The sequence below is a fragment of the Myzus persicae genome, unplaced genomic scaffold (assembly GCF_001856785.1).
Source record: "Myzus persicae strain clone G006 unplaced genomic scaffold, MPER_G0061.0, whole genome shotgun sequence".
Lineage (NCBI taxonomy): Eukaryota > Metazoa > Arthropoda > Insecta > Hemiptera > Aphididae > Myzus > Myzus persicae.
In genome coordinates, this window is record NW_019103508.1 from 690,394 (window position 1) to 704,334 (window position 13,941).

Genomic DNA, 13,941 nt, shown 5'->3' on the forward strand with positions numbered 1-13,941 from the left:
ATATGTAAACAACTTGGTGAAGACAGCTGATAGATTTATTAACTTTCGAACAGTCAAATGTAAAATTGCACTATAAATTAAAAGTTAGTGCAAGTTATCAAATTAATAATTACAAGTAAATATATACAAATGTATATATTGACTATAACTATTATAGTAAATCTCGACAAAATGTCACTACCTAGTCAAAATTAATTCTCACCTCAAATATAAAGGCTTGATGATAATAGATCAGAGATAAAAAAAGTGTCAATATCGAGTTAAAATCAAGAAATAATCCAGTCGACATCTTGTAAGAAAATCAAAATGTTCATACCTGTCAAAAGTCCGATCAGTGGTGGAAAGTTTTGGAAGGAAATGAGATGTCCTTTCGTGTAAAACTAAAGAGTGGGAGTATTATAGGGCAAACGTCAAAAATGTGTACCTAATACAAAATAAAAATTATATGAGGGAGCACCAATGATCATTTTTTCTCTGTCTTAAACATACGTGGCACCTAGTGGCTAGTATAATATAGAATAATAAAGTTAAAATCTACCTGTATTTCAATGAGTATTCTCTTATTGTGATTGCATTATTTGATTTAAGGTATAATTATATAATTAGAATTATAGAGAAAAATATTACCTGTGTTTGGTAAAAGATTTTTTTTAAATATTTTTACTTCAAGGAAGTTATAAGAATTTTTTGTTTATTATTTATAGATATTAATAACATTCTAACAAATAATAAAAAAAGCCTCTGACAAAACATCGATAAAGTTAAACTGTTTATTATTATAATAGGTTTCAGGTCAATACACCTTAATTTCACCAATACAATATTGAAATCACAAAAAATGAATTGCGTGGTGTTATGTTATAAATATATGACAATCATGTAAGACTGAGAAAAAATTATACAGCGTTACAGCAGTTACATGTGAGCACACAGAAAGAGTTAGTTAATTGACGCTATATTTTTAGATGAAACTACTTGTTTTTAGTTTAAACATTAATAGTAAATTTGATTAAAATGTAAACTCACTATTTATTTAAAATTATATTGTGTAGTTGATCTAACCATAATTATACCATGTACAATAATTTATACCTATACTTAATGTATAATCGTATAGTTTAAATTGTAACAAAATAGTTAATCGATTTTATCAATCATGTATTCATATAATTTGGAGTAACCATCATGCAACAATAGTCAAATATAAAATAAAATAATTCTTTTAACTACACAATAGGGTACCTGCAGTTTTTAGTATAGTATTTCTCTTAATGTGTCGGTTGATATGACAAGTATTTTGTCTTTAAATACTCGTAGTAATCCATTAGTAATTAAAATTATAATATATGTGTTATGTGTAATACAACGATTCCGTTTGAAATATACAGTGGACCTTCCACATAAAAATAATGGCGTAGCTATACTGCATATTGTTTTATACTTATGAAAATACATTTTGAAAATGCATACAAAATAGAGAAAAAATAATATTCAAGCTCTGTCAATATATTGTGAATATTGTAGCTTGAACTTGTAAATATTTCTATGGGGAAAATAATTGAAATCTTGAAATGCTTAAGATGATTGCAAATGGACGGTTTGTAATCCTCTTAATGAAAAAAAATTGTATTATTTTTAATAATTGAATGATTGAAATATATTCAACTGTAACCAATAACGACTGCATAAAATACTATACGAGGTTAATATTTATCGTTAAAAGAAAATATCTTACTTGTGTGGCTGTGTTCGTGTGTTAACACCTTTCAGACGTATTCAAATATGTAGTATAATTTGATTTGTTGGCTGTTGCATTCTTGCAGGATAGACTAAAAACTGAGGACATCGAAATGGTGTAAACAAATTATAATTAGTGACTGGGCGTTAATTATAGTAGCACAAAAATAAGATAGTAAAATTCGAGTTTGTGTAAAGAACTACAAACTACGTTTTCAAACTTGAGTCCAAATTCGGGTACAAACCGAACAAGACCCACCACAGTTTCTTAAAATCTGGGTGCTTAAGTACACCTAACACTTCAAAGTGAGTACCTACCTAAGTATAACAATATATCTTACCTATATATTCTTATGTAGTATTTGATAAGGCCAATAACTATACCTTATTTCGAGAGATAGGTAATAACTAATATTAAGAATATGCTTTTCATTTTCTAATAATTTTTTTAGATAGTAGCCAGTAAATATCTATACCTATAGGCTATAAGTACCAGCACGTTTTTCTTTTTATAATCTTTAGTTAAAGATAAATTGAATTTTAATCTCTCAAATGTAATACATTTATATATTTTGATTTATTTATCATTACGTTCAGGCTTATGTTTAAACTGTTTGAAGTTGATACTAAAGAGTTCATAGAGACATAGGATAAACGATAATAATAATATTTTTATCCATGATTTAATTCAGAGTTGAAATCATGAAGACAAAATACTCTTGCCTCCTCAAACTATTAAGTTCATGAAATTTAAGAGGACGTACTGCTGTATGCCTTGCCTTACAGACGCATGACACTACGAATTATGCGTTTTGAATAATCCATTTGAGGGTATTTAACTGCCTATGTTATGTACTTTAGAATTTAGTACTTCATATTATGTTTTATAAGAGTGGATTGACCATTGACCTGTTACCAAATTTAAAATTAAGAATATTATCTAATATCTAGTGCCTCTCATAGATTTTTTTTTAAATTTTTATTTCAAAGCGGGTTATGAACATTTGATAAAAAAACTCGTGTAATTCTAACTCGATTTTAAAAATAAACCTTATTTTTATTATTTTTCGATACCCGACTGTGAACGTCGGCAACAAAGTTACAAACGTTTATTTTCGTTTCGGAAACGATATTTTATCCTTATCAAACCAACTGATAATTCAATCACGTTTTGGTTGATAACGACGACACGGAATTTAAAAAGAACAATATTATTTAAGAGTATTTTATCGTAATCGGTTTTTCATTACTCCATAGTTCACTGTTGCAATGGTGTCCAACAATTACACTATTCTTCGGGTACGGATCGTTTATGTTCTATTGATTTTTAATTATTATTTAATATTATGTGTGTAAACAATAAACGTCAATGAATGTTATTCAGTGTACATTTTTGTTTTCAGTTGGATTAACGATGGGTTTCATCAGAGCCTATTCAAATCGTAGTTGTAATGCTCTCTCAGTGGCGAGCACTCATTGTCCTCTGTTGAAAACGTATTTGGATAGTCGTAGAAATCAAAAATGCCAAAGGTATTCTACCAACGCCGGTGTTTTGCCAAAGAACTGCAAAGTCGCGATCTGCGGCGGTGGAGTCATGGGAGCATCTGTTGCCTATCATTTAGCTCAACTAGGTTGGGGTCCACAAACCATAGTCATCGAACAAGACAAGTAAACAAAATTATGACTGCGCTTTTAAGTATATTATAATATAATGTAACACTGTATCGCTAATATTTGTTTTGTTTCCAGGTTAGGAGGGGGAGAGAATTCTTTTTCCGCAGACCTAGTTGGTGTGTTCAAACCCACACTGAGTCAAGTCAGACTCTGTCAATCCAGTGTCAAGCTCTACCAAGAATTAGAATCTCAAGGTTTCCAAACAGGCTGGAAGCAATGCGGTAGTCTTTGTGTTGCCCGAACTAGAGATCGCATGACTGTTTTTAGAAGAATGAAATCCCAATCTGTGTAAGATGATCAATATTTATTTCCAATTAGTTTCACTGTTTCGTAATTAATTATAATACTGTTTCTACATCTACTAGTTCTTGGGGCATTAAATGTGAAATAATTGATCCTCAAAAAGCAAAAGAACTCTGTCCACTTATTAGAATCGACGACATTAAAGGAGCCATGTGGATACCTGAAGACGGTGTAGCAGATTCTTACAAGATATGTCTCTCTCTATTAGAAGCTGCAAAACAAAAAGGTGTTTGGCAATTGTTTGCTTTTGTTAAGCATTATCTAGATAATATTGGTTAATATTCTTAGAAACAAAATTTTTTTTTGCTACATAATATATAAAATCTTTAAAATAATTAGTGAATCGTTCTCTATCAATATACCTAACATTTAATTTTTATTGTACCACAAACAATGTTGAGTACATTTTAGTTCATGAATTTAACTCCTAGAATCAATTATGTATGTTTTACTAAAAAAATAACAATTTCTTGAGCATAATATATTAAAAAATTAACAATGTTTCATAATTAATAATATCTAGGTGTTGTTGTGCTCGAAAATTGTAAATTATTGGAAGTAGTCTGTGATAATGGTAAAGTTGTTGCCATTGACACGTCAATGGGATCAGTTGATTGTGATTATTATGTAAACTGTGGTGGTTTTTGGGCAAGAAAAATTGGACAACGTAGCAATCCTTCAGTCAAAATACCTCTTCACCCTGTCGAACATTATTATCTCCGCACTAATCCTATATCAAATCTTGACTCTCTAACGCCAGGTATATATAAATAACTTAACATTTATAAATTAAAAATAACTGACCTTATAACAGTTTAATTATTTATTTATTTGTCTAGTTGTTCGAGATCAAGATGGTTCTATATATTTTAGAGAATTAAATGGATGTATTCTTGCTGGTGGATTTGAACTCGAAGCTAAACCAGCATTTGAAAATGCAAGATGTCCAGGTAATTTGAAATATTAGTAAAATACTTAAAGAAAATAACTATAATTGATGGTTTTATCTACTAAAATAAATAGAAATTAAAGTAAACCATAATGTACATGGATAGATTTTTTTTTTAAATTGTAAAACCTACTTAAAGAGTAATTGTGCATAGGGTAAATATTTATCCCAGAAGTGTTATTTATTTTAAAGATTATTTTATTAAATATCTTGATATTCTTCTGTTTCAGAAGTTTCAATTTGTACTTATATAAATGTATGTTTTCTGGTTTTTCATTATTATTATATGCTGACAGCTAGAGCATTACGAAGTTATGAATATCGTACTTTGGAAATTATCCTACTCATTACTTATTTTTTTTTTTTTACTTAAGTTAACAAAAACATAGTTTTTAAGGAGTTATAATGCAATATTTTATTTGATACTTAAGTTAAACTCAACTTGTAAGACATGTGATAATGTGCAACAAATCAATGAAAAGTATTAGGCGCATTTACAACTATGTTATATGTCGTGTCGTGTCTTTCAAATCCCATTGCACATTACCTTTTGGTATCATGTAATAACCAAGTTGTAACTGAGTATACAAAGAAATGGCTACAGGTCAACTGTTAAATCAATATAGTTACCATACCTTCACACTGCGCAACACGCAACGGAGCTGTGAATCCGGCTTTATATATTAAGTTATAAATATGATTTTATATGATTACTGGTTACAGATAACTCAGCTGGAAGACAATTGCTAGCAGACTGGGATCACTTCCATGTATTAATCGAACAACTATTACATAGAGTGCCATCATTAGCAAATGCTTCACTTGACAGCTTAGTAAATATTGCTGAAACATTTACCCCAGACTGTAAATGGATTGTTGGTCAAGCACCTGAAGTAAGTATTAATAGTTTTATATACTCCTCTAATATCATGTTAAAGTAGTTTTAGTAGTTAATATAACTGGAAATAGCTAATAACAATCAATAGACACATTTTCGTATGACAAATCTCAAACAAACAATATTACATTAATTATTATTGACTAAAAGTAAGCCTAAAGCAAACAATAACATTTTTGTGTCATACCTTTTGATTTCCAGCAGATTTCCATATTAATTATATTTTATTGGATTTTTTCAACATTAATTGACCATCATATTCAAAATATTGAAATCCCACAACTTAAATATTATTAAAAGGTTATTACTTATTTATGAACCGGTACCTATTGCAAAAATAAATCAATAAATGTTATCGCAATCTTCTAAAAATATATTTATCTTGAATCAATAATGAAATAATGACTATTTCCAAACAAAATTTTACCTATACAGCTATAGGTACCACTTATAATTGTATATACATTGCTCTCATTGTAAGTAAATAATAAAAACAGCGCAATAATGTAAACAATTGAAACAACTTTGTGAAATCAGTTGTTCAATTCAAACTGATGTTGAAAATATTGACCTTTGTTGTGTAAGCATAAATTTAATATTGAAAACCAATATTTAAAATGATAAATTAATGTTTGTACAATTTAAAATATAGATTGCTAACTATTATGTTGCTGCTGGAATGAAGACTGTTGGTATATCAGCCGCAGGTGGGGTAGGCCAAGGAGTCGCTGAAACTATTGTTAATGGATATTCGCAATATGATTTGTATGAATTAGAAATGAGCCGTTTCTTAGGACTACATAATAACAGAAGGTTCCTTAGAGACAGAGTAAGAGAAGTACCTGGTATGTTTTTTTTCTTAGAATCAAACATTTTAATTATTCTTATAAATATTAAGCTTTTTAATATAAACTTGTTCAATCACAAAAACACGATTAATTTGTACGTAGATGATTTAATTTCTAGGCAGACACTATAGCCTCCAGTATCCAAACAATGAGTTTATAACTGGACGTAATTTAAGAATGTCACCAATATATCCAAAGTTGAAAGAAGCCGGTGCTGTGTTTGAACAAGTCATGGGATATGAAAGGCCCACTTGGTTTGAACCGGATCTACCAAAAGGTACAAACATACAATTAAGTGTAGATACAAAATAAGTTTTTTTTCAATTGGGTGCTAGTACATTTTGATTAAATACTAGTAATAAAGCTCATGAAACCCAAAAATTATCCTCTAAGCGATATACAAGTAATGTCTTATCTATTCTTGTAAGTTTAATCTATGTTCAATACAATGTATTGATAATTCAATAATTGTTTGACATATTATTATGTTCTATACATTCATTTTTAAAAATTTTTTAGTACATTTACATAGCTACATGAATACAAGAAAATTTACTATGGCTGAAACAAAAACTTTTGGAAAACCTGACTGGTTCGACATTGTTGAAGCTGAATATGAAGCTTGTAGAGAAAATGTTAGTCTTTTAGATTATTCTTCTTTCACAAAATTGGATATACAAGTGAGTAAATATATATATTTTTATTATAACAGTTAATTCAATGTGTTAATATAAATACCATAAAATACCTATTAAACATAGAAATGATTTTGAAATCTTAAATTCAAATTTGATTAAAAAAATCAGGATTTGAGGCATACTATAAGTTTCTTAATATCCATATTATTTTCTTGTTGTTGTGTTTTATAATTTACATAATTTTTAAATTTTACACATTCCGTGTCATGTTCTTGCATAATGAGAAATTAAATGCTTTCTTAACAACAATATTTTAAAACAAGTTCTACTTGAGATCCATAGAAGATTGTAGTCATACACATAAAAAGAATTATCTTATTAAAATTTTAAAATTGTTTATCTAATATTTTATGGTATATCAATTTGAACAGTAACTTTTGGTGTAACCATAACCTTTTTTACAATAATTCTCCCTTATGAAATTTATTTGAATGTTTTCTTTAAACATTCTAATAATTTTTGATTTAAAAAGTAATTCAGAATCATTTTTAATTATTTATTGAATACTGTTTTTATAAAACATATTGAAGTTTATTAAACTTTTTCATGAATATAAGTAAAAAGTTTGGTTATTTAAAACAATATTAAATAGTATCTAAAACATTTGTCTTTATTTATTTAACCTTTAATTAGTTATTTAGTTTAGTTTGTATCTAACAATTAATATGACTATAAAAAATTACAGTTTTTAATTTTTTTTTTCAAAATGAATTAGGTACCTAATACTTTTTTTTATGGTCTTATTATTCTAAAAATATTTATTATACAGCTGTGTTGGTGTTGTGAAAGTAGAGCAATAATAGATTTTTAATATGTTTCATTAAAGTGAATTGTTGAACAGTTATGTAGTTAGTGTTTCAAGACTTAAAAAAATATTCTTAGAATTGTATGGCATGAGTGGTGTAGTTGTTTGAATACTATTTTTTCCTAATCAAAACAAAGCACAATACTACAACAGAGTATGTTTAACAATTATCCATAACTATTGACATAATATATTTTTGATATAAAGCTTAAAAAATATATTTATTTTTGTATCCACCATGGTCAAAATATCAAAACTCAAAAATATTACTAAACATTATATTTTCTTTCTAACAATATCGAAATCCAAGTATGTATAATCAGTAATGCTGTTTTCGTTCTTCAATTCCACCTTATCTATACGACTGGCCGGACTTCCAACTTCTCGCAACCACTTAGTCATCTCTACGACTTTGTCCGGTGGTCCTTGTATTGTGCCAATCACTGTGCCTTGTGGCGTGTTTTGACACCAACCCCGTAAGCCCAATTGTTTACCCTGTTCCTGGGTGCATTTGCGAAAGAAAACTTTCTGCACGCATCCGAACACCTCGAAATCGATGGTTTTAAGACTAGTGGACATACCGTTCAAATGTTCAATGGGCTGAAAATATGAACCTAATTTATTGTAACAGTATTACTTGAAGTTTTTAAGTATTAGTATACTTTGGTCGGTTTCAGCCGCGTTCTAAGGTTTCTGCGACTAAGTTCACTGATAAATTGTAATAGGAATAATAAACAATTAATATTGTGGAGGCATCCACCAGTCACCAAAAAATTATTTTAACCGAATCACTGGGAGTCTGGAAATCGAATGTTCGTCGTTCGATCAATGATCGTCACTAATTGCTATCAATATTTAACCGCAAATCGTTCTAGAAATTTGTAATCAAACCGTAACCACGGTAACTAATTATAATACTAGAATGTCGTATCATACGGCTGGTTTCGAATTTAAATATTTCCGCGGGAAAATGAACTATTAACTAGTAACTTCAATTCTTTCGTAAAAGTAAAAATTAGTTTATAATTTAGCGATTTCAATTTAACACAATTTTTGCGCTAAGTGCAAAATCATATTCGATTTGACCAATATTCTGTGAACTGGTGCAGTATTTTATCGATTTAATTTCAATGACAAAATTCGTGTACCTCCTAAATTTAGTTTTTGTATTAAATTAAAAAAAAAACTCCTACAGAACTAATGAAATGGTAGAATATACTTGGTGCACTTATAAAATCGTCAAATTGAGTTAGTTCCATTATATTGTACATTAAGTTAAAGTTAATTAACATTTGAACAGCGCATTTTTTCTTTATAGTCCAAAGGCCGAGAAGTGGTTGATTTGTTACAATACCTTTGTTCAAATGACGTGGACGTACCAATTGGAAGTATTATTCACACAGGCATGCAAAATGTTCGAGGCGGTTACGAAAACGACTGTAGTCTCATTAGGCTGTCAGAGAATCAGTAATTTTTTTAATACTTTGTTTTGTCTACATTTGATTTAATAGTGACCTTGTTTTGTATTAGTTACATGATGATTGCACCGACGATCCAACAGACTCGTTGCAAGATTTGGATCCAACGCCATTTGCCAACTGATAAATCTGTGTCCTTAACCGACGTCACTTCCATGTTCACTGCCATTTGTCTGATGGGTCCTTTTACACGACACCTATTGTCTGAGATGACAGAAACCGATTTAAGTCCTAAATCATTTCCATTTTTCACCTACAAAGAACTAGATGTAGGCCTAGCCAATGGCATTAGGGCCTTAAATCTCACTCATACTGGAGAGCTAGGCTATGTTCTTTACATACCAAATGAGGTATTATGTTATTATGGTTATTCAATCCTATCATTCATATCATATTTAGTACAATGTCAGCAAAACTTAGTACACTTACTTAGTAAACATTGTAAATTGTAATAACCAATAGATTATGCTCATCTAATTTATACATTTTGGCTATAAAATGAGTTACACAAATATTAGTTATATTAGGTGTATGATAAAAAGAAATAAAAAATTGTATCCAATTACTTTCTTGAAATGTTACATAATACATAATGATAATTTAAATAATTATAGCTAATAATTCGTAATAGATATTAAATATAAAAATTAATTTTCATCTAACGTAATTAAATATTACAAAATTAAAAATAATAGTACCTTAATCAAATAAATTGATGAGTAATTATTATTTATAAAAACTTTCTGCTACTTTACTCGGTAATAAAAACTTACTAAAAAAAATGTTATTCTATCTTAAAAGTATAATAAGCAAATTACCATTATCTGTTAAAGAATTCAGTCATGAACAAAGTCAGAAATAAAATTAGTAATTAGTATTAAAACAATCTTTATGAAATACCACTGACTTAACAATGCATTATTTTCATTTTATTTTTCTGTAGAGTACTTTAATAGTTTCGAACCATACGTTTTGACATATTATCAAAATATTGACGTTTCATACATTTACTCTTGTTGAGTAAATTATTGAATTTTGCAATTGTTATTATTTATTTATGATGAACATTTTTTTATAGTTTGCTTTACATGTTTACAACTCATTAATTCAAGCTGGGAAAAAGTATAATTTGAAACATGCTGGCTGCTATGCAATGAAGGCCTTAAGAGTTGAAAAATTCTATGCATTTTGGGGACAAGATTTGGATACATCGACCACTCCATTAGAATGCGGACGATCGTGGAGAGTGAAGTTTGACGTAAGCTTGATGAAATATTAATGTAGATCATTAATTTATTATCTATTTATGTGTATTTTAAATTTTATTTTTGTTGTATACAGAAAGGAATAAATTTTATCGGACGAGACGCTCTGTTGCGTCAACAGGAGGAGGGAATAAAGCGAATATACGTTCAATTACTGTTGAATGATCATGATCCAGACACTGAATTGTGGTCTTGGGGTGGTGAACCGATATTTAGGGACAAAAAATATGTTGGTGCCACAACAACAACTAGTTATGGATTCACATTTAAAAAACTAGTAAATATTTATGAATAGTATAATATTGTTTATTGTTTTGCTGGTTATGTTTTATATGAAAATAACTAATTAAAAATATTTGTTGTTAGGTATGTTTGGGATTCGTTCAAAACTTAGATAGAAACGGCAATGCTCTTCCATTGACAAACGAGTATGTATTGTCTGGAGAATATGAAGTAGAAATAGCAGGCACAAGATACCCAGCAAAAGTAAATATCAACAGTCCAAATTTGCCTACAAAATATCCAGATAAAGAACGTGAATCATATCTTGCCACCAGGGATAAAATGGTATCGGAACCATTGTTGAGAAACAATTAACAAGTTATGAAAATAATTTAATTCATCCATCCTACGAGTTTTCCTAGATATTAAACAAATTTGAGTTTCCTATTTTTACTTTTCTCACCAATTATCTAGATCTTAATTGTTTTGATTTTACTATCAAAAAGAAGATTAAAAAAAATGAAAGTATTACAGGCGTACTTGTAGCGTCAATCGATGTAAGTGGTACAAGTCATTCAAATAACCCAATAAGTAGATGTTTTTTGATTTCCAGCTATTGTAATAGAACTCGCGTTGAGTTGCTAGTATCGCATGTAGATGTTGTAGTGTAAGCATACCAAATTTAATTTATTATACATTTATATTGTAAATCTCTAAAAATAATCAAAAAATTACACATGTTGTAATTTATATTCAATGAGATTTTCCCAGGTTTCTTTTTTATTTATCAATTATCAAGATTCTGTACAACATTTATTATTATTAAATTATTATAATTTATAACTGTAAATGTAAACTCTAGTCTTTATGTAATTTGTTGTCAACTTGCTTAGATTACTTCTACATCTTTACAAATGATTTTTAAATATTGAACAGTGAATATGAACCATTATGTTTCTTGTAAATTCTATAAACTGTTCAATTAGTGAATTTGGACTTAATGGTATATAACAATAAACAGTATACATTATAATATATAAGCATCTATATTTATTAATTATTTACATCACATTATAATGATATAAAAATTTTCAATTATCATTATAGGTAATGTTTGTAAGATGAACAGATTTAAATTGATATAATCTTTTTTTATCTGACCACCTAAGAATGGGTATCAAAGTGCATATCCACCATAGGTGGCCAAGTTAGTTCAAAAAATCGCCAATATCTATTCTATCTATTATATCTGAATTATAAAATATACCAAAAACTTCACATCTTGATGATTGACTATTCAGTGTTCTATACCAACCTTTTCTTATCATTTGAAAATAATGCATTACTAGCTTAATACTTTTATGAGAATTACTATTTATTTTTTAATCAGTTTTAAATTATTAACACTAATAAGTTACATAAATATTATAAAAACAAATTTTAACTTTTTTAACCAAAAATAAAATTGTAACAATTACAGTAATAATTAATAAAATCTATGCAATTATTACAATAAGTAGGCAATTGTTTGGTTTAATAGTACACAAAAATTTAATTCCACTAAAAAAGTGGTAACTGGTAAATTTAAGTATATTAGAATTAGCAATTCTCTGGATTTTCTCATGTCAATCAGTAAAGTTTTAAATTCTGAGTAGAGCAATGGATGAATTGAAATAAAATTTTTTTTTTGCTTGTTTGTCTACACAATGTATAGTGGAATATTTTTTCCTAGCATTTGCTTTTATTTTAAAATTCCATTTAATTTCTTCTGGAGAAGTGTATCTATTTCAAATTTTCAGGAAGTTTAAAAAAATGTAAGATACTTTCCTGTTGTCTATTGATGATAACCTAGCTTATTTTGTGAAACGTAAAAATCCTGTTATCCAATTCTACCAAAATTTGACACTTTCCTTTTATCACAGACTATCTTATTTTTTTTACATAAATTTAGTTCTTTATTGTATGTGTTTTAATATGTATAAAATGTTAAATATATTAATATAAATGTTATAAAGTTATTTTTATTACAATGAATAATGATAAATGCAAAATAAATACAAAAATAAAATGCTTTTTGGCAAACAAAATTAATTATCTATTTGAGGAAATTGGATTTTGATAGTTGAAATTCCGGTAGATTTATATTCCTGAGGTTCTGGCATCACATGAATTCAGCTGAATATGATTTTAGTTGATGAAACAGAGCTGCTGAATCTCGTTTTTGTATTGTCACTTTGCTGATCCCCAAAGACGTTCTAGGTTTTGCGTAAGTGCTCCACTTTGAGAATTTACAAAGTGTATGCACTCAAATGATCATTTTTAAAGTTTGCAAGAGTTGTATGCCCGCCAACAATATGAATAAATTTTATTAATTATAAAATAATTATGAATTACTTATGTATAATAGTGGTTTTTATTTTTGTTGAGTTATTAGTATTATTATTATATTTTTTTATATTAAACATTGTCATACAAACCATTTAAAATTATTGCAAGTTAAAATTTAAATATAATATGAAGGTAGGTTAGGTAGGTACCTTAAGGAGTATCAATACCAACCTCTAAGGAGTTTAATATAGATAGTTTTCTATGTGTGAGTGGTAACTGGTAAGTAATCAATAGTGTGAATGACTATAAAATAAATAGCGTAGCGCCCCCTCACGTGTACGCACATATCAATAATACAGAACTGTAGAAAAAAAAAATAAAAAAAATAAAAAATAAAAAATAAAACTTATTCACTAAGAACTTTACACACTAATAAGTAATAACAAATGTGAATTTTAGTAAAACACAGAAACTTAGTTTCGTATTTTCAATAATATAGCTTACAGCGTGACATTATATTCAGTATAGTATGAAAACGATTATAATTAGAGACTAATTTATCTATGACTGTTTATGTGAGTCGATTTTCGATATTTTATATTAAATGTCAAATATTTGGTTCTAAGACTCCTTGGGGAGGGGGGGGCATAATTTTTTGTTAATACAAAACTACAATATTGGAATCACTGACTGTCTACCATGAACTAAGAAGATAGTACTATCTTAGTTGGTAATC

At 28.2% G+C, this 13,941-nt stretch overlaps 2 protein-coding genes across 3 annotated transcripts; one reads left to right on the forward strand and one right to left on the reverse strand.

The window, feature by feature from the left end:
* Window positions 1-2,924: 2,924 nt before the first annotated feature.
* On the forward strand, window positions 2,925-12,692 carry LOC111034627 (pyruvate dehydrogenase phosphatase regulatory subunit, mitochondrial). The gene is made up of 15 exons (XM_022315919.1): window positions 2,925-3,036; window positions 3,141-3,405; window positions 3,487-3,699; window positions 3,777-3,940; window positions 4,238-4,474; window positions 4,554-4,664; window positions 5,387-5,556; window positions 6,214-6,406; window positions 6,528-6,686; window positions 6,929-7,089; window positions 9,231-9,379; window positions 9,443-9,740; window positions 10,469-10,648; window positions 10,732-10,932; window positions 11,022-12,692. Exons 2-15 carry the CDS (start codon window positions 3,152-3,154, stop codon window positions 11,250-11,252), a joined length of 2,721 nt encoding a protein of 906 aa, XP_022171611.1. The 5' UTR covers window positions 2,925-3,036; window positions 3,141-3,151; the 3' UTR covers window positions 11,253-12,692.
* Window positions 8,112-8,775, reverse strand: LOC111034628 (acylphosphatase-1-like). Of its 2 annotated transcripts, none has more exons than XM_022315920.1 (2): window positions 8,575-8,771; window positions 8,112-8,512 (listed from the first exon to the last, which is right to left on the reverse strand). In XM_022315920.1, exon 2 carries the CDS (start codon window positions 8,489-8,491, stop codon window positions 8,189-8,191), a length of 303 nt encoding a protein of 100 aa, XP_022171612.1. In that variant the 5' UTR covers window positions 8,492-8,512; window positions 8,575-8,771; the 3' UTR covers window positions 8,112-8,188. The 2 variants fall into 2 exon arrangements, with proteins under 2 accessions (XP_022171612.1, XP_022171613.1); XM_022315921.1 differs by having other exon boundaries at window positions 8,115-8,526; window positions 8,575-8,775.
* Window positions 12,693-13,941: the final 1,249 nt, after the last annotated feature.

What these genes read in the sequence shown, in the direction of transcription:
- LOC111034627 (XM_022315919.1), top strand. Translation starts at nt 3,152, where the DNA reads ATGGGTTTCATCAGAGCCTATTCAAATCGTAGTTGTAATGCTCTCTCA. An exon ending in TTGTTGGTCAAGCACCTGAA is followed by an intron (nt 5,557 to 6,213) that starts GTAAGTATTAAT and finishes TTTAAAATATAG; the next exon opens with ATTGCTAACTATTATGTTGC. An exon ending in CGTGGAGAGTGAAGTTTGAC is followed by an intron (nt 10,649 to 10,731) that starts GTAAGCTTGATG and finishes TGTTGTATACAG; the next exon opens with AAAGGAATAAATTTTATCGG.
- LOC111034628 (XM_022315920.1), bottom strand. Translation starts at nt 8,491, where the DNA reads ATGTCCACTAGTCTTAAAACCATCGATTTCGAGGTGTTCGGATGCGTG.